Here is a 19,611-nt window from a genome sequence, read left to right as displayed (position 1 = left end):
GTGGGGCCAGCTATTGTGAAGCCCCTCTGCCAGATGAACAGGGACCCGTCTCTGGTCACAATAGCCATTCACGCTGAGCAGCCTCATTAAATATTCAGCCGGTGCTTCCGGCAGCTCATTAGGGCCGCAGTGAGCAGTGACGTGGCTGCGGGAACACCGAGGGCCGGCCGGCGGCAGCAGGCAGAGGCTGAGCGAGCCGCCGATGGCTTTTCTGCTCCCGGCCTGTCCAGTGATGACCAGTGTCTGCTCCCTGCTTTGTCTCAAGTCCAGGTAAAAATCAAAGAGAACCCCTGACATACAGACGACACTCGACAGCGTTGGGTGCTGGTCTCTGACGTGATCTGGCTAGGGTGCTTGCCCCTGGAAGCCCTCTGACCCCCTTCAGAAGCTGTCTGGGGCTCGGGGTGGGGCCTCCGCTGAGCGCCAACAGTGAGGTGCTGTTGTGTGCTTGGGCCGTTCCATGACTGCATTTGGGAGGGTTCGAGGTATCGTTTGAACTTGGTGCTGAGAGTTTACAATAGCGAATAATTCTTCCTCTGGAGCAGGTTGAATTGGGGAAGATTGTGAGCTAATCCTTGCAGTTTATACAGCAAGTTTCCTCAGTTCATGCCAACTTTTCATGTGTCTGAGTGGCTCATGACTAAGTCGTGTCCCTTTTATCTCTCAGGATGGGTATAGTGTAGAAAAAAGTGGATATTCTTCAGGGGCGGGGGCGGGGGTCCTTCCGATCGGCTGGACATTGTCCTCCTGTATCTTGTTCCTTTCCCGTGGGTGTGTACTCAGTGCTGGGTGAAATAGAAAGCTGGGAGAGTCTGAAAGAAGAATTGAAAGATGGTGAACTCAGACAAAGTGTGTTTCTCTTCTCTCACTGTTTGCTTTTCTCTTTCCTGCACAGAAAATGTTTTCAGACGGCTCATTTCTATGTGGAAGATAGCAGTTCACCTCGGGTGGTCCCCAATGAAAGTATTCCAATCATTCCTATTCCGGGTAAGTAAGACACGACTCCTGTTTCCAGTGGGCTAATGCTTTTTCTTTTTTTGTTCTCAGTGTTATGTGACAGCCATGACCAAATATAATTTGTATAGTCTTTTCCAGCTCGCCCAGTCTAAGAGAGCCTTAACTAAGGGTAATTTAATGAGATCTTTGCTCCTTTACATCTCTTCCATGTAATGAAATCATCTTTCAGAGAACAGATGACTATGAGTTCACATAATGTAGAGTCTCATGAAGAAAGGGAAGAAAGAGTAGAAAAAAGGGGAAAACATACTTATGTACTTGCAGTCTACTTGGACACGATTTTGTTATGACAGGCAATGTGTGCTTGCTTTTAAAAAAAATTGAAATACTGTTATATATTTTAAAGTTTTATCCTAAGATTCCTTACTCTGAAAATAATTACATGATGGTTGAAAGTTTTCGTACTCAGGCCCTTTGTATGGGGGTCTAGAGCGATGTTCTTGGTCTGGTATCTGTTTCATTTGTCCTTGATACAAGTAGGAAATGCTCAGGTGCTGTTGGGGTAGGGATTGATGAAAAGCGTTAGTCACTCAGTCATGTCCGACTCTTTATGAAATCATGGCCCATAGCCTGCCAGGCTCCTCTGTCCTTGGAATTCTCCAGGCAAGAATACTGCTGTGGGTAGCCATCCCCTTCTCTGGGGATGTTCCCGACCCAGGGATCAAACCCAGGTCTCCTGCATTGCAGGCAGGACTCTGGTAAATCATAGCTGATGCCACAGATGTGAGAAGTTCATTAGTGGCTTAGCTCTGGTAGATGGTGTGAGTGATTTGAAGGTGGCCCCCATCGTTTTTTGGGTTTCTCTGGTGGCTCAGATGGTAAAGAATCTGCCTGCAATGTGGGAGACCCAAGTTTGATCCCTGGGTCAGGAAGATGCTTGGAGAAGGGAATGGCTACGCACCTTCAGTATTCTTGCCTGGAGAATTCCATGGACAGAGGAACCTGGTGGGCTACAGTCCATGGGGTTGCAAAGAGTCAAACACAACTGAGCCACTAACACTCACTTCTTTACTTTTCCATCGTTTTTATTTGGTGTCCCCTTCCTGTTGTGCCAGAATCAAACGTTCTTCCTCTGGGTTGCATTCTGCACTTGGAAACACGTATTTTCAGATATCTTATACATTCATCCTTTTGTATTTTATAATGGAGTAGTATAGCCTATTAACAATGTTGTCACAGTTTCAGGTATACGATAAAGCGATTCAGCCAGACATAATACATGTCTCCATTCTCCCCTAAGCTCCCCTCCCACCCAGGCTGCCAGGTAACACTGAGCAGAGTTCCCTGTGCTATACAGTAGGTCCTTGCTGGCGATCTGTTTTATTTAAATATTTATTTTACTCATTTGTCTGCACTGGGTTTTAGTTGCTGGATCTTTAGTTGACATATGGGATCTAGTTCCCTGACCAGGAGTTGAACCCGGGCCGCCTGCATTGGGGGCATAAAGTCCTAACCAGTGGACCACCAGGGAAGTCCCAGTTATCCATTTTACTTACAGCAATGTGTACGCGGATCCTCTTGACATCGTTCTTTTGTAAGCAGAGGTGCCGTCTCCTACTCCCCTGCAGACCTGGATCCCGGCTGTCTGCCTCATTCTCTAGAATGGTTTTCTTCACCATCTAGTATACCATACATTTCACTTGGTTTGTGGTCTCCCCCAACTACAATGAGAGCTTCCTAAAGGCAAATGGATGTCGTCTTAGTGCAAGAATAAATACCTGGCACATGGTAGGGATTCTCGAACTCTCTGGATGAATGATGAATATGAGCAAAGCTTCCTTACAGTTCTTTTAAGACCTTTGCTATGAGGCTCGGAGATGCAGTACTTTTCTGAGTCCCCGGAAGGAATACTGCTGTTGTCTGCACGTCCTCTCTAGATACGGTTGTGGTTGGGGACTGCTTTGGCCCTGTATGTCTCTCTATGTTAAGACATTAGATATTGCTGGAATTGGCCATGTTCTTGCCATTCTGTGAGCTTCTCTCATTAGAGCTTGTCACATAGCAAAGAGAGGGTAGCAGAAAAGTCTCTGGGTAAGTCCCCCACTGGGTCATTCTGTGGCTGCCAAACAATTCCCATACAGATGGGTAGGTTTTGTGTTATGTTTGTTCTTCTCCACTAACCCTCACCCTTTATTACATTCTTTGCCTTTTGAGAGGAGGCAGACAGGAACCAGCCCCCCATCCCCATGGAATAAGTTTTGTTGACTCTACCGCATTTGTGCAGCAGTGCGTGTATAATCATTTTCCTCTCGCATCACCTAGAATATGTGTTGACCTCTGGAAAATGCCTGGGGCCTCTCCCCTCTGAATTGATTCAGCCAACAAACACAGCTGTTGGGTAGCTGTGCAATTGAAATCCATTTTAAAAGGTTAAGTGGTGAGAGATACTTCTTGCACTGTCTTTGCATTTTTAGTTTCTTTCCCCCTGGATGGGGAATCAGAAAGCCAAGGATCTCACCCTGCCTCCACCATGAAACCTAGGTCAATGACTTGACCTCTCTGAGCCTAGTTTCCAGAATCTGCAAAGTGAGCAGGAAATTAAAGATCGCATGAAGTAGTATGTGTCAGGGCAGTTTGGAAAGATTCATGGAAGCCAGAGTGGTCAGCTGTGGATATCTCCTTCCCAAATCGTGGTATCCTTCTTCCCAGCATCTGTAGACAGCAAGCGTTTGCACAATCCCCAGGTTAAAACTGTCCCAAACACGGATCCACATACACTGGGTGCAGCCAGCTTCACCGCGTTCTTGGGCTTGGATTTTAGGACTTGTAGTTTCCTGGGATCCTCAGAAAATGCCATCAGTCATGGCTGCTTTGCCACACCTCTAAGTAGGTGTCTTAGACCAGAAATGCTCTTTGAATGTTCTCTGCTTCATTTCCCAGCAACAAATAAAAAACTCACAGTCCAACAACATACCTATTTAAATGTGAGATTCTCACTCACTGAAGGTAGAAATACGTGGAAAGAACAATTCCATGGCGTAAGATTCTCCACTAACTGAGAAATGCATGGAATCCAGTTGAATCTTCCTTGGTGTAGTAGATGCATCCTTTTTTTGAAATAAGATATTTAATATAGGTCCCTGTGCTATATAGTAAATCTTTGTTGCTTACCTAGTTGATTAATGTTTTGGCCGTGCCGCAAGGCATGTGGGGTCTTAGTTCCCCAACCAGGGATCGAACCCTTGGCCTGTGCATTGCAAGTGAAGTGTCCTAACCATTGGACTGCTAGGGAAGTCCTAGTAGACACATCCCCTCGATGAGTTGTGACACATTTGTGAGAATGAATGACTTGAAATGCTGTAGTGTTAGAGGACTTAGCTGGTGAAACCAAACGTGAGGCTGCTCTTCTAGTGTTTCCTCAGGTTTTTATAGATAGCAGTAGCCTTCTGTGGGGGTGTGCCTAGACAGAAAACTTATTTCACCCTTCACTGAGAAGTTACCTTATATGACCTTTCTTTGAAAATCTTTCAACCAGATCACAATCCCTTGTTTTTCTTAAAACTACAGAGTCCTATTTACTAAATTTGTAATATAGTTTATAATTTCATTGTAACGATCCATGATTGTATTTATTCTTAAGGTTTCTTCCAGTTATTACAGGATGGTTGTCTTGCATAAGAAAAGGCAATGTAAGGAAAACATGAATTTCTGAAATATCACCTGTTTTTTTAAAGTCTATTAAGTTTCAGCCCAAGTTTTCTTTAACTGAGACCTCCTTAGTATCCTTTTAAATGATTTACCTTAGGAATTATCTAATTTTTATAATTTTTTAAATGTGGACCAGTTTTGCAGTCTTTATTGAATTTGTTACAGCACTGCTTCTGTTTTATGTCTTGGTTTCTTGGCCGTGAGGCATATGGGATCTTAAGTCCCCAAACGGATCAAATCTGTACCTCCTGCATTGGAAGGCGAAATCTTAACCATTGGACTGCCAGGGAAGTTCCTCTAATTGTTTTTATGTCTAAAAATAGTAGGATATTTATTGAACTAATATGGAATACTTACCCTGCCCACTGGATTTCACTCATTCTTTGTCCATATTCGAAACCTAAGAGGAAGACTTCTAGGCCCTAGATGTATCAACTTCAGTTATTTCATCATTTGAACCCCTCACTTTCTATCACTGATTTTTCAAAAAAGATATTTCCAGACAATGACCAGTAAACTGAACCATTACACCGTTTTGAAGTGTGGACAACAGAGTGAGACTGAAAATTCAGCTACTGAACTGTTGTAAGAGTCCCTAAGTCATCATTATAACAGGTGTAACATACTCTGATCCAAGAACTTACTTTGCACTTAGCCTTCCTCAGAAAATATCATCATCATCTGATATTTATTGAGCATTTATTGATCAAAACTATGTGGTTTATGTTGTGTTTTTTTTCCAACTTCAATTTTAGGAAAAGTGGTGCAGTCCATACCCCCATTTCACAGATGAAGAAACCGAGGCTGAGAGACATCCTTTAATTTGCCCGAGGTTGCATGGATAAATGGCGGGCTAGCATTGGAATTCTGTGTGACTTCAAAGCACAGATACTTAGAAATGGCTCTGCCACCTCTTGGCATATTCCTCTGACAGTTCTGATATCTGAGGATTTCAGTCTCATTTGGATTTTGCTTCCTTAAATCAAGGCTTGTATCTTCAAATACATGCGACTGTTCTCTTAAAATTTTTTTCTGGATATTCTTCTTTGAGTAGCACTGACCACTTGCTTTTCCACTAAATTCCCTTTCATCCTCTATGAGAGCATTTCATCATTCTTCTGTTGAAGTTTCTTCCATATCCAAAAAAAAACAAAAAACAAAAACAAAAAAACAAAACTCTCCTCTTTGTTTCCTAGTCATCTTTATTCTTTTCTTTCCTAAGAAGAAGACTCCCCACCACCACCAATATCGCCATTCCCTGTACCAAGTAGGAATTCGAAATTGATTGATTGATTGATTTTATGCTCCAGGTCTTAGTTGCCACACATGGGGTCTTCACTCCTTGTTGGGGCATACTGACTCTTCTGATTGTGGCATGCAAGCTCTTAGTTTCGGCATGTGGAGTCTAGTTCCCTGACCAGGAATTGAACCTGCGCCCCTTGCATTGGGACCGCAGAGTCTTAACCACAGGGCTGCTAGGGAAATCCCGGGGCTGTATGATTTAAATGACTTGGAGAAGAGCTCAAAAACATGTTGAATTTTGAATAAATGTAGACTCTAAATCACCAATTTTGGGGTGATTCTGCTGTGGTTCAAATTCACAGATAAACAGCTCTGATCTTGAAATCCCAAAGCGTAAGTAGAACCAGCAAGTTACACTGGCTCTTAAAAAAATGTTGTAAAATAGACGAAAGGTTAAGGAAAGCTTTGCTAACCTTTTGATACTCATCTCTTGGAGATAGATGCTTACAGGAACCTTTGAGGAAATTTGAGTTATCAGATTTACTAGCTCTAACTGAAATTTAGCAATTTAGACTCTTCATAGTGTCCGGGTTTAATTGGCAAAGATAGCTGTAAGAAGGAAGACTTTTTTTTTTCACCTAAATCCTGTACAGTGTGGAAATTGTAAATCCAATATGGCAGCAAAGGTTGGTTAGCCAAGCATATGAGAGAGAACGCCTTATGCAAACATTTTACCAGACAGTTCCAGTCACTAGAGAAGTGATGTCAATTCTTTTATTAGGAATTTTTTTTTTAATTCATTCATTTCTTTGGCTGTGCTGGGTCTTAGTTGCGGCATGTGGGATCTTGAGTTACAAAATCCAGGATTTCTGGTTGTGGCATACAGACTCTAGTTCCCTAACCAAGGATTGAACCCGGGTCCCCTGCATTGAGAGCAAAGAGTCTTAGCCACTGGACCACCAGGATAGTCCCTATCAGGAAATTTTTAAAATTGTGAAATCTTCTATGTGTATAATGCTTGAGAAAAGTACGCAGTCTTCTTCCAGATAAGTTGAATTGTGACTTCTTCAGGAGAATAAAAGGGGCTTTGACTCTTCATACGTCCCACTAATCACTTTTCAAAATCAAATGTTCCATGCTCACTGGTCTCCCATTTGTTACTCTGGGAAGATAAAGCACAGTTGAATGTAATGACCTAGCTATCAGCCCCGTTCTGGTAGTCTGTCTTCTAAGATATTGAAGTACTCACAAACTTCTGTCCTTTAAGACCACCATCATCATCATCATTTTGGCCACGCTGTGATATCTACAAGTATTTTTTAAAAATCTACTGTTTCCGTCTTTGGGGTAATCTTTTGAAACACCAAGCTTGCGTTATATTTTCACTGCAGTTATTAATGAATTACATTTTCACTCTAATTTTTAATGAAACATTATATATAATATGTCATCTGCAAATTATATTCAGTGTATTATGCTACTTATTCTTTTAGACTTTCATCATATGTAGCTTTTTAAAATTAGAACTCAGCTCATTGAATTAGCCTGTTTATAGAGCATGTTGAAAGGGCTTTTCCAAATGTGCCTACTGTCAAACACAAATGTCCTTATAAATGTTTTTCTCTGGAAACTAGAAAATCTAACTTTCTAACAAGAACATTACAAAACAAAATGTTGCTGCTAACCAGTAGTTTAGAAATCCAGAAATGATTCGTGCCTTTCCCGCAGTTAAAACACATCTTAATAATTTGAAGGTCACTGGCTTCAGCAGGGTGTCAGCACATAAAGGGGTTTTAAACATGCAGTTTAAAACCCTTGGGATTAAACCAACCTTGTTGGCATATTTTATTTATACAGAGATTATCTCCAAAGGAGATTCATTGGTCTTTTGACTATAATGAAGCCCTTTCTTTATTGACTTCATTGTGTCATAAATGAAAAGAGATTTCTTTTTTATGGCAGGAAATAAAATGTCCTCATCTCCACAGCACTCCTTGCATCCTAAGAGTCTGATTTAGATAAAAATCTATTGTGTCCTAAATCAGGAGCTAAAACATCTCAGTAATCGTATTTGCTATTTGCTTTATCTTCTTAAGTTGACACAGGTATTACCAAGCACAGAGAGAGGCCTGAACTTGGCTTCTGAGATGAGAGGCTGATCCCTCCTCAGAAAGGAAGGAGACTGTTCTCAACATTAAGGTCTGTCCACTACAGGGCTGGTTAGCAGTCCCTGAAAACAGCCCAGTCATGGGGCTTGGGGTCAGGAAGATGCCTGAGTATGACTGAACTGGACCCAAGTACTAGGCTTTCCCTACCCTCATATCGATTTGGTTGGGATTTGAAACAGGGTTGAAGGAAATGCTAAGTGTTAAATGAAGTTTGCACAGATTGGCCTCAGTAAGTGACTGAAGGCCTTCTGGAATCTTCATGGTAAATTTATATGTATACCCACAGCCTGCCAGAGTAAACAAGCAGCGATAATTTTCTGAAAACAGACCTTAGGCCAGTCAACCCCACAGCTAAGCTTCTTGGAAGACAGGAAGGTAAATACCATGGTGTTTTATTTACCTGGCATCTTCAGGGTGACCAGAATATCAGTGTGAATTTTCCAGGTAAACCAGAGTTTACCTATGAAGCCAAAATGATTCATTTCAGCCCATTTTTGTTGGAGAACTTCTTTAACACGTATTATATGCTTTTCTGCCCTCTCACTGTATATGTTCAGTTTAAGACCTAGAGAGGTCACATTAAGGCCCAAGAAGCCAGCTTTGGGGTCAGCCTGGCCCAGCCAATTCATGGCAGTGGACCTTGGCCAGGTTTTTTGTTTGTCCTAGCCCCCAGATCATAGGATCTCGCATGCATAGCGATTCTCACCTCATAGTAAATCACAGCTTTACTATGATTTACTATGGCACTTACTAAATGCCAAGCTCTCTGGTAAGTACTTATGTTTTCCAGTTTGTTCTGCATAGCTCTCTGAATTAGCTGGTTCTGATTCCCAATTAGATGAGGAACTACAGTCACAGAGAGGTCAGGTCCTGTATCATCAGGCTGACTGATTCTGGCTTTTTCCATTTACACCACTATCTCTGGGTACCTGATGCACCGGAAGCATTCTGGCCGCAGTGGCAGGTGAGAACAAGGGCTACGCAGTTACACTGAGTTGCAGTCTAATGACCCTACCACCCTGCAGCGTGCTAGGCGAGGCCCTCTGCAGCGCCCCCCTGTGGTGGATGTTCAGGGACCGCCTCAGGTGCTGATTTTTTTTTTTTTTTTTTTTGCAATTTCAAAGGAAAAACTGCTGAGTTTTTCCTTTTGGTTTATCTGTTGTTCCTTAATACTAAGAGTCTGCAAATTTAGCATGGGTGAATTCTCTCTAACGGAATGAGTCTGAGCACACAAGCACAACAGAGATATAACCACAGATTTTAGAAGCAACTTTTCTTTTTTTTCTTTCTGTTTTTATTGAAGTATAGTTGATTCACAATGTTGTGCTAGTTTCTGGTGTACAGCAAAGTGATTCAGTTATATAGATACACCCATGTATATGTATTCATTTTCATGTTCTTTTCCGTTATAGCTTATTGCAAGATATTGAATATAGTTCCCTGTGCTATATAGCAGGACCTTATTGTTTATCCCTTCCATATATAGTAGTGTATATATGTCAATCCCAAACTCCTGATTTATCCCTCCTCCGTTCACTTCCCCCTTTGGTAACTGCATGTTTGTTTTCTGTCTTGTGACTCTGTGTCCATTTTATAAATAAATTTGTTTGTATCACATTTTAGATTCTACGTGTAAATAATATCATATGGTGTTTGTCTTTTTCTTTCTGACTTCCTTCACTCAGTATAACAGTCTCTAGGTCCATCCATGTTGCTGCAGATGACAAAATTTTATTATTTGTTATGGTTAAGCTGTATTCCCATTGTGGGTGTGGGTGTGGGTGTGTGTGTGTGTGTGTGTGTGTGTGTGTATATTACCGTTATCTTCTTCATTCATTTGTCAATGGACACTTAGTTTGTAAAAGCAACTTTTCTTTATGTTCACATGCATTTTTCTCTATTTTTTGCAGTTTTGCATTTGAGGTCAACATTAACCAGCTCTTTTCTCCCTCTTGGAATTTCTCACGTTCATACTTTGTTTTCAGTGGAGGTTTAGCCTCTTAAAATGCTCTGCTTTTGATCCATATGAACCAGAAACTAATTTCAGGCTTCATCAGAAGTGGTACATAAGGATGTTTTGTTGTGGACTGACCAAAATAAAGGACCTCTTATGTGCTGGATTTAATTCCAACCACAAAAGGCTAAAATCTTGGAACAAAGTATAAATAATGTTATTTAAGACCAACAAGCCCACTTTTCCTGATCCTCAACTGACTGTATCAAATATTTTGTAACAGGGTAATGTGGTGGTGATAGTACTTATCCCATTTTTGCCTTATTTAAACCTTTGGTATCTGAAAGCTCTATACTTAAAAATACTGGCACAAAATTATACTGTGTAGAAACATTTTATCAGATTAACAGACACGCTCTGCCTAATTGCTTGCTTTCCCTTGCAACTGTGTTCCGAGAATGAAGGCGGTGTGTCCCATCACATGGAAGCACAGGCTTTGGGCTTAATACACCAGGATTCGAATGTCAGCTCTGCTGCTTAGTAATGGCGTCGCTTTGGACAAGTTGCCTCAGGTTCCTTACGTGTAAATTGAAGACAGCGGCATCCTCTGTGCCTAGTCCTTGTGAAGATAAGTGTATGCAAAAGGCTGAGCATAATCCCTGGCAGTCAGTAAGGGCTTCCTTCACATTTCTTTCAACTCTGTCATTAGACATTTCACTGTGTCATAGTAATCCAACGTCTAACCTGTGGTCAGTGAAACCATCCTTGTTTTTGTTTAAATCGTTTATTTATTTGTCTGTGCCAGGTCTTAATTACGGCACATAGGATCTTCATTTGTGGCATGGGAACTCTTAGCTGTGGCATATGGGATCTAGCTCCCTGACTCGCCCAGGGATGGAACCTGGACCCTCTGCATTGGGGGACGCCGAGTCTTAGCCACTGGACCACCAAGGAAGTCTCAAGGCATCTTTACGTTGATTCCAGCTCTTTTCCTCTTCTTCATGTCCCTCCCTGTTCACCAAGTTATCAAACCCATCCGTTTTAAGACACTGGCAGTCTTCACCTTGTCATTTCACATGGTCCTTGCTCTCACTTTCTTATGTTCAGCAGAACACATGTTGCCCTTGAGCAGACACCATCTCGCCAATATCTGGCTGAGTCCTAGGTGCTCACTAAACACCTCTTCCAGTGGTTTCCCCTTCACTGTGACCTAGACGACAGCCACTCTCTCCCACCAGAAGCACTCTTTGCCTGGCTCTCCAGCCAGCCGCCACCGCCATGCTCCAGGCTTCAGTCCATCTTTCCAAGCTTGTGTTTTCAGCTCTTAAGATGAGTATTGAAAACAGTGCCTATCTCTTAGGGATGTTGGGAGGAATGAGTGCTTGTAAACACATGTAAAGGGCACAGAAGGTGCCTGGTCCATAGTGCTGCTGATAGTTGAGACATTTGTTAATGAAACTCGGCTGTATAGGTGGAAATAACATCTCACAGATGGGTATCTTCTTGTAACACAGGCTTTCTGCAGATTTAAACTGAGCAGATCAGGTCTACAATGCTGTCCTAATTTCTTGGCCTTCTGGCTGGTTAGAGTAATTTTATAATTATCAGGCTCATGTTGAGAGAAATTTAATAGGAAACCAGTGTAAGAGGAAAACTATTAGGACTTCTAATTAGCTTCAGCCTTATATTTATCTTAATATCGAAGGGAAAAAGATTTACGACCCTTCAGTTTCATTTATGTTGATTGAAAGACAAAAATGTGTTATCTGGGTGGTCACTATACCATGTGTGTTTGTGTGTGTGTATATATCTTTCTGTTTGGTTGTTTGGTAGTTTTGTGACGTTACTGGTGGTGCTTGGAAACCTAGAGGATTGTGATTAGACTTCTTTGGAAAAAGAACCAAATTTGAGAGACTAGTGAGTCGTGTATTTCCATATGCAGTTCTCGAACTGAGCTCTGCTGGGTCTTGCTGCTTCTAACCGTGGGAGGAATGGACCGACTGATTTATAGGCATGTGTAGTGTTAGCTTAGATAGTGTAGTTGAGCATTTTGTAGGAAAAAATAATAAATTGTTAACCTTAAAGTGATTTTTTTTTTTTTAGTGACTCAAGCAGGACTCTGCCCTTTAAAACACTGTGGTATGTACCTTGGAGTAAAATAACTCTGAAGCTGAACTACAGTCTTATTTTGAACTAGAGTCCATGTACTTAATCATGGCATGCATGCCTGCTAAGTAAGTCACTTCAGTTGTGTCTGACTCTTTGTGACCCCATGGACTGTAGCCTGCCAGGCTTATCTGTCCATGAGATTCTCCAGGCAAGAATACTGGAGTGGGTTGCCATACCCTCCTCCAGGGAATCTTTCCGACCCAGATTTGGAACCCACATCTCTTGATATCTTCTGCATTGGCAGGAGGGTTCTTAACCGCTAATGCTACCTGGGAGTCCATGTACTTAATCATGGCACCTGAAGTTTATTGGGGATTTCCAGTTGTAAACTATCATTACAGAATAAATGTTGCCCTCAACCTATTACACTATTTTTTTTAACCTTATTTTGTACTGGGGTATAGGTAAAGAATTCACCTGCAGTGCAGGAGACGCAAGTTCCATCCCTGGGCGGGAAGATCCCCTGGAGGAGGAAATGGCAACCCACTCCAGTATTCTTGCCTGGAGAATCCCATGGATGGAGGAGCCTGCTGGGTTACAGTCCGTGGGGTCTCAAAGAGTCAGACATGACTGAAGTGACTGGACACAAGTGCACATAGCCGATTAACAGTTTCATGATAGTTTCAGGTAGGTGCAAGGGAACTCAGGCACACAACCTATAAACTATTAACCATGTCACTCCACTCTTGGAAACAGTGTCTTTCATGAAATGTCTTTCATTTCAAAATAGGAGAAAAGTGTTGCCTGCAGTCTGTAGGCTGGAGTGTTTGTGGGGCCAGGTTGTGTCCCATCTTATTTATGTCGCCTCTTGTTCAAAGATGAGTTTATTCTCGGGTTAACCTCTTAGATACACTCCAGTTTTGTACACATTAGCCTTTTCTCTACTTAAGATCTTTTCTTTGCCACTTGATCTTTATTATAGAATTTGCTTACTTCTAAACATTTTAAGTGAAGTGATCAGATAATTTGGGAAATTTTTCTTGAACTGTGCATTCTGCTAAATATTCCGGGGAAACATTTTGGCTCAGCTCACTTTGTTAATGCCGGTTACATCATTATGGGCGCTATAGATTTCTTGGGCGTGCAAAATGATTGCATATTCATGAACATCTTCAATCCTGAAATATTTGTAAATAACTTGGCAATTTTTTTTTTCATAAGGAGGCCTGTTAAAATGATTAGGTCTTTAATGGTTCACACAGAAAGAATTGGTACTTACAAAGCACCCCCTATTTGATAAGTCACATTTCTTCGCTAGGCAGTTTGGATTACGAACGTTTATAAGTCACCTTCCTTAAAGTATATGAGAGACGCTTCTTTTCCTCTTAGGAATGATTCAAGTTTGAAAATGTCAATAGATGCAAAAAGCCACCCTTAGAGCTTTGCTCTCTCGAAAGAAAGTCGAGAAGGAATGACATAGTCAATGTTAGCTGTCACCAGATGAAGAGAAATCAGATTGTCAAGCCTGGATCTCTAACACTCTTGCCAAAGTAGGACCTCATTTACACATACAGATCTTCATACCCTTTGCTAAGAAAAGCATCTGTGGCAGTTTAGATGTTTGTGCGTTTGCCAAAGATCTTTCACTCTGAATAAAGTAAATGTCATGTCTGTTGTTTATCTCAAATTCAGCAGAGTATTTTTAAAAGGAAATATTTGTGGGGGAGGGGCGAGGGAAGGAGAGAAGGGGGAGGTCGGGCAGCTCCAGTGGGTGGGGTGTGGCCGTCCTCAAGGTGCAGAGCAGAGCTGGGTAAATCAGCGTACAACGCGCACAAGGCTCACGAACTGAAAACGTCCTTTTGAAGTGACAGCATTACAAATAAATTGGAATGTGGAGTCTTCCCGAATTTGTACCTAGTTCTGTCAACACCAAAAGAAAATCCAGTTAATTCCATCAAACTGGTTGTTTGGCATTGTGTAGACACAGCTGTCTCGCACAAAAATTGTGAACACGTAAACGTAGATGGCAGTGTACCCAAAGCCAGCTGGTTCAATGGCACCTGTCTGGGACTGTCTGTGATTGTGTATAAAGATTGCATAGACTTCAAAGATCAGAAACAGAACTGAGTTGTTCCAACTTCAAGCTGGACCCCACTGAACAGCAAATTCTTGAAAAACCTGGGTCGTGATAACATTTCTTAACAAACAAGTACACTTGGTAAATTCAATTTTAGTTAAAAGTATGATGTGGTGCTTTAAGTATGTAAATTCCCTTAAATATGAAAACTAAAGGTAATTCTTTATAGACCATTTTAAAAACCATACTTAGCTGTTCAGTTCAGTTCAGTTCAGTCGCTCAGTCGACTCTTTGCAACCCCATGAATTGCAGCACGCTAGGCCTCCCTGTCCATCACCTACTCCTGGAGTTTACTCAAACTCATGTCCATCGAGTCGGTGATGCCATCCAGCCATCTCATCCTCTCTAGTCTCCTTCTCCTCCTGCCCCCAATCCCTCCCAGCATCAGAGTGTTTTCCAATAAGCATTCAAAAATCATAATGAGACCCTAATGTCAAGTAAATCCAGAGAAGGCATTTTTCTGAAAGATGTCTATTTCCGGTAATACAATTATATCACTCTTTGTAGAAATCAAACACCTGTCTTCAGGAATTCCCTTATTGGTGTCATTTGTTTCTGAAAGAAATCTATGTGACTCTGAATATTATTTTATTCCTACAGATGACATGGAAGCCATTCCTGTCAAACAGTTTGTTAAACACGTTGGTGAGCTCTATTCTAATAACCAGCACGGGTTCTCCGAGGATTTTGAGGTATGCTTTAAAACTGGACGTTCCTTTCCAGAAAGCTAACTCTTCTTTTACAGGGATTTGTTTGTAAACTTGAAATGAATGTATCTCTAGCATCACAAAAGCAGTCACTGAAGAAAGTGGGGACTGGCTGTCTTTTCCTTACACTGAGAGTTCTCACGGGCCTTCCTTTCCCAGTACAAGTGAGTAAAGAGAGTTGGCTGCACAGTTCCTGAACGTGCACTTCTATAAGAGAACAGACTCAGTGGCAGGAAAGAGGCAGACTCAGATTCTGCCTCCTGCATTCTCACTGGGACAGCGGTCATCATGCAGAGGACAGGCTCCTAACTCCACATCCGTTCTGGGAGGCACACGGTGCAGGGGAGACCACAGGTTGTCAGTCTGAGGAGTCAGATGCCAGCTCCACCAGGCATGATCGTTCTGTAGTCAGTCATTTTACCTCTGATCCCCAGTTTCCTCTTTTTTATGATTTTCTTTATTTATGTGGCTGTGCTGAGTCTATGCAGCTTCACAGGCTTTCTCTCACTATGGGGAGCAGGGGTCCCTTTCTAGTTGCGATACACCGGCTTCTTATTGTGACAACTTCTGGTTTTGCAGAGGACAAGCTCTAGGGTGTGCAGGCTTCGGTCGGTGCAGCTCCCAGGCTCTGAAGCACAGGCTCAGTAGCTGTGGCACATGGCTTTAGCTATTCCACGGCACGGGGGAGCTTCCCAGACCAGGGATCGAGCCTGTGTCTTCTACACTGGCAGGTGGATTCTTCACCACCCAGCCACCAGGGAAGCGCCCCCCCCCCCCCGCCCTTCATTTTTTAAAATGGCAGCGACATCCTACCCCAACCATGTTGGCAGAAATGAATGATGAACATCCAGGAGAGTGCTAGGTTAACAGTTGCTGCTGCTGCTAAGGCACTTCAGTTGTGTCTGACTCTGCACGACCCCATGGACCGCAACCCACCAGGCTCCTCCGTCCATGAGATTTTCCAGGCAAGAGTACTGGAGTGGGCTGCCATTGCCTTCTCTGTTAACAGTTAAGCCCGTGCAAAAGTGGATTGTTCTTGTTTTCGCAATTCTTAAGCCCTGGAGAGGAGACATGGGTGAGCAGAGCCTCCTGATTTTGAGAGCTGGTGTGTAGGGAACAAGGAAGGTAGAGAGCAGCGCGCACCGCCCTGCCAGCTCCGGGTCCCGCGCCAGCTCGGCAGTGACAGGGTGTCAATGAGGAGCTATTAAACAGACTGCCCTTTTCTTCACTGAGGCGCTTCACTGAGGCACATCTCTGGCAGCACGAGTGGTGCTGAGGGGGCCAAGTTTTCGTGGCAGCTCAGCTGTCTTCTAGCTTTGTGGGTAAGTCAGTTCCTTTCTGTCTCATTTCTCCTTTAAAATGGAAATGACTCTGAGGGTGCTAACCTGCCCACCTCTTTTCACAAAATTGGTCCGGGGGCTCACTTGGAATAATGGAAGGGAAGCCCTTGGAGATCACCTAGGAGCCATACGGCTGGGAGGCTCAATTATTTTCGCACAGAGGAAGAGAGAGAAAAAAGAAGACCAGAAGCCCTGTTTCTATGCAAATTGGGGAGTCCCTGAAGGCCATCCTAAAGGCAATTATTTTGACAACTTGTTTTAAACGAAGTCCCTCTCCTAGCTTTTTGGTTCTTTGTTTTATTTCTGGAGCAGAAGCAGAGCAAAGGTGGTAGAGAGAAGGACCCCTCTGATATATTCTGCAGAGTCATATGTTTCCTGGAAAAAGCAAAAACACATGTCCAGTGCTTAATGCGGCTATTAGATGCTGACCCAAAAAAAGGTGCCTGTCCAAGTACAGAGCACATGGTGTGAAGTCAGACATTTTGCATTCATGAGGACAGCACATGTGTGGGGTGTTCGAGTGATTTAGTTCAATTGACTGTTGGCTGGATGACTGAGCAAGAATATTGAGGCATTTAACAATGTTGATGGTATTCCGGACAAACATTCATCCTCTCGAGATGAGAATTTGATCAGGATGATCAAATGCAGCTCCAGTTTCTCAATTATTTATGATTTGAGACCCCAGTGCTATTCATCACAGCTGGTTTTGACACCATTTAATTATTCAAAATAATCAGCTACACCTCTGTAAACTGGCTCTGACTTAAAATGGGCTTCACTGCATCAAAATCACGCCTCTTAACAAATCCTGGGCATCTGCACCCTATTTCTGTCCTAAAAAAAAAAAAAATTACTGCGGCTATAGCTTTTGTCACCTATATTGAAGTCTATAGCTTATCACCTGGTATGTTTGGGACTGGAACAGGGAGGGCACGAGAAGGGTGGCTTTGTTCTATCATTGTTATTTCACAGTCTGTGCTGGTTTGAAAGGTTTCAAGTCAGGGCTCTTCACCCTAGCAAGAACATCCTTTCTTCCAAAAAGAATAGTAAGACACTCATGCAGAGAAGGAAATGAGACAGTAGGAAAGCCTACTACTATACTGTCAGTCTTCTAATTTAGGAGAAATTTGAAGTATTTTCAAACAGTAGTGCTCCTTTTGCATAGCTCTGCTAAAAAGGACGACGGTAATAGTATCTTTAACAAACTATCAAGGCTGGTTTTTTTGGCTGCACCACGCAGCTTGATCTCCGTTCCCTGACCAGGGACTGAACCCAAGTGCTCAGCAGTCCTAAACAGTGGACTGCGAGGAGATTCCCTTATCAAGGCTATTTTATAGCCAAGAGATAGTCATAGACTGTAAAAAAAATAATAATGATAATAAGGTCAGGACAAAAGATTTTGTGTAATTCAACAAGAATAAAACAAAACTCTCATCCTGTTAAGAGAGTAGAAACCTCAACTCCAGATTTCTGGGTCCTTCTATGTGGAATAATTACAGCTGGTATCTGCTTGGCACCATTGCTCAGATTATTTCACTCATTCCTCAGAAATAACCCCTGTGAGCTGTGAGCTGTTTTGTCCCCATTTTGCAGATGAGGAAGACTGAGGCATTGGTTAATTCAGTAATGAAGTGGGAGCAGTAGGACCACTTTCTGATCAGTAAGACCAAAGCTTTCTGCTTCAAGCCCACATGTTTAACCCTAAGGCCATCCAGACTCTTCATTTAACTAAGTAGTGTCCTATAGTGAGGAGAATTAACCAAGATGATCAGTGATTGTCTAAAACTGATCATGCAGCTGACGGACCAGTAAATTCCTTGGCAAAAAAAGTAGGAGAGGGAGGTTAGAATAAAGGAGCTACCCCACCCCCCACCCCATCCCACAGCTAAGAATACTAGGAGCCCAATACATGATCTTCATGGTCTAGATCTTTCCCAAAGGGCTGAGAATCTGACTTACAAAAATCTTACGTAACTTCTGAATAGAGGCCTGAAGTTAGTCCAAGAACGAATGTTAAGATTATAGAGAAAACCACTTAACAGTTAATATTTGCCCATGTTGTTATTCAGTTGCTCAGTCATGTCTGACTCTGTGCCCCCATGGACTACAGCATACCAGGCTTCCCTGTCCTTCACTATGTCCCAGAGATTGCTCAGATTCATGTCTGTTGAGCCCATGATGCCATCCCACCATCTCATTCTCTGTCGTCCCCTTCTCTTGCCCTCAATCTTTCCCAGCATCAGGGTCTTTTCCAATTTGCCCATGAAAAGGCTTTGAAGCCAGTCATTCTACAGTTACTGAGTACCTGCTATTCTCTGGATGTTTTATAAGGCACAAAGATGGACTGGACAGAGAACTTGCCCTCAGAGAGTTCATTCTGGTTGGGGGAGACCAGAGTGAACACAGCTAATGCAGAAAGAGGTCAAAGCAAAAGAAGTGCCAATCCAGGAATGAAGTTCTGCCAGGGAAGCAGAGGAGAAAGGCTGCTAGGAATTTTGATTGGGTTTTTCTGCGAAACTTCTATTATTTGCCCCATTTTGTTTTCAGATCATGGAGGGAAGTGGAAAAAAAAAATGGTGAATACCTGTCATATGTTCAGAACTTTGCTGCTTAAGGAGAATGAGAAATGATCTGCTGGTAATTTTGAGTCTTTGTCTAGAGGTGATGCTGAATGCAAGCTTTTTGTCCTTGTCAGATAAATTTTGGAGGCTGTTAAAAAGCTGGAGACATTATACCTCTAGCAGATTTTGCAGTCCCTGGAAATAGCATCAATCCTGGTGTCAGGATAGTGTTAGTCCCTATTCCCTTGACTACCTTAGCTGACTTCAGCCTCACTCTTCCCCCGCCTCCCAGGTCATAATCAAGGAGTCTTCCAGAGGCTTGGTGCTAGCAAATAATCTTTCAAAATCAGCGGAGCTTCAAGGCCCTGTGGGTCAGCAGAATTAATAGGCAGAGGTCAGGAGCATCACAGGCTTAAAAGTGGAGTGCAGAGATGAGGCCAGAGGTCCAATACCCCCTTGATAAGATCCTTTGGGGGATCAAGTCTGTTAAAATGAACTCCAGCTCAGCTGAATTTGGGCCCGTTGCTCATCTTACATCAAGAGAACAAAGCTTTGTCCACCCGAGCCCAGGCACCAAGGGGCCAGTGGCCACAATGGCCTTAGGTAAGATGCAGAGTTCCCTTGTTGCTGATGACACATACTAGGGAGTTCCTGACAGAGGCAGAAAACTGCAGAAAGAAGGCTGCCTGCAGGTTGGCAGTTTCCTCAGCCTCAGTGACAAAATG

At 42.7% G+C, this 19,611-nt stretch overlaps 1 protein-coding gene across 4 annotated transcripts in view; it reads left to right on the top strand.

Moving 5' to 3' along the window:
- Positions 1 to 19,611, top strand: part of PTPRG (protein tyrosine phosphatase, receptor type G) — a 772,648-nt gene that overhangs the window by 707,709 nt on the left and 45,328 nt on the right. For all 4 annotated transcript variants that reach the window (XM_018066932.1, XM_018066935.1, XM_018066931.1 and 1 more), the window contains 2 exons: positions 896 to 987; positions 14,876 to 14,967. In XM_018066932.1, the coding sequence (XP_017922421.1) occupies positions 896 to 987; positions 14,876 to 14,967 (184 nt within the window). The remainder of the gene's footprint in view (positions 1 to 895; positions 988 to 14,875; positions 14,968 to 19,611) is intronic.

The sequence above is a fragment of the Capra hircus genome, chromosome 22 (genome assembly GCF_001704415.2).
Source record: "Capra hircus breed San Clemente chromosome 22, ASM170441v1, whole genome shotgun sequence".
Classification (NCBI taxonomy): Eukaryota; Metazoa; Chordata; class Mammalia; order Artiodactyla; family Bovidae; genus Capra; species Capra hircus.
The sequence above is the reverse complement of the archived record's forward strand: the minus strand, read 5'-3'. Positions and strand labels throughout refer to the sequence as shown.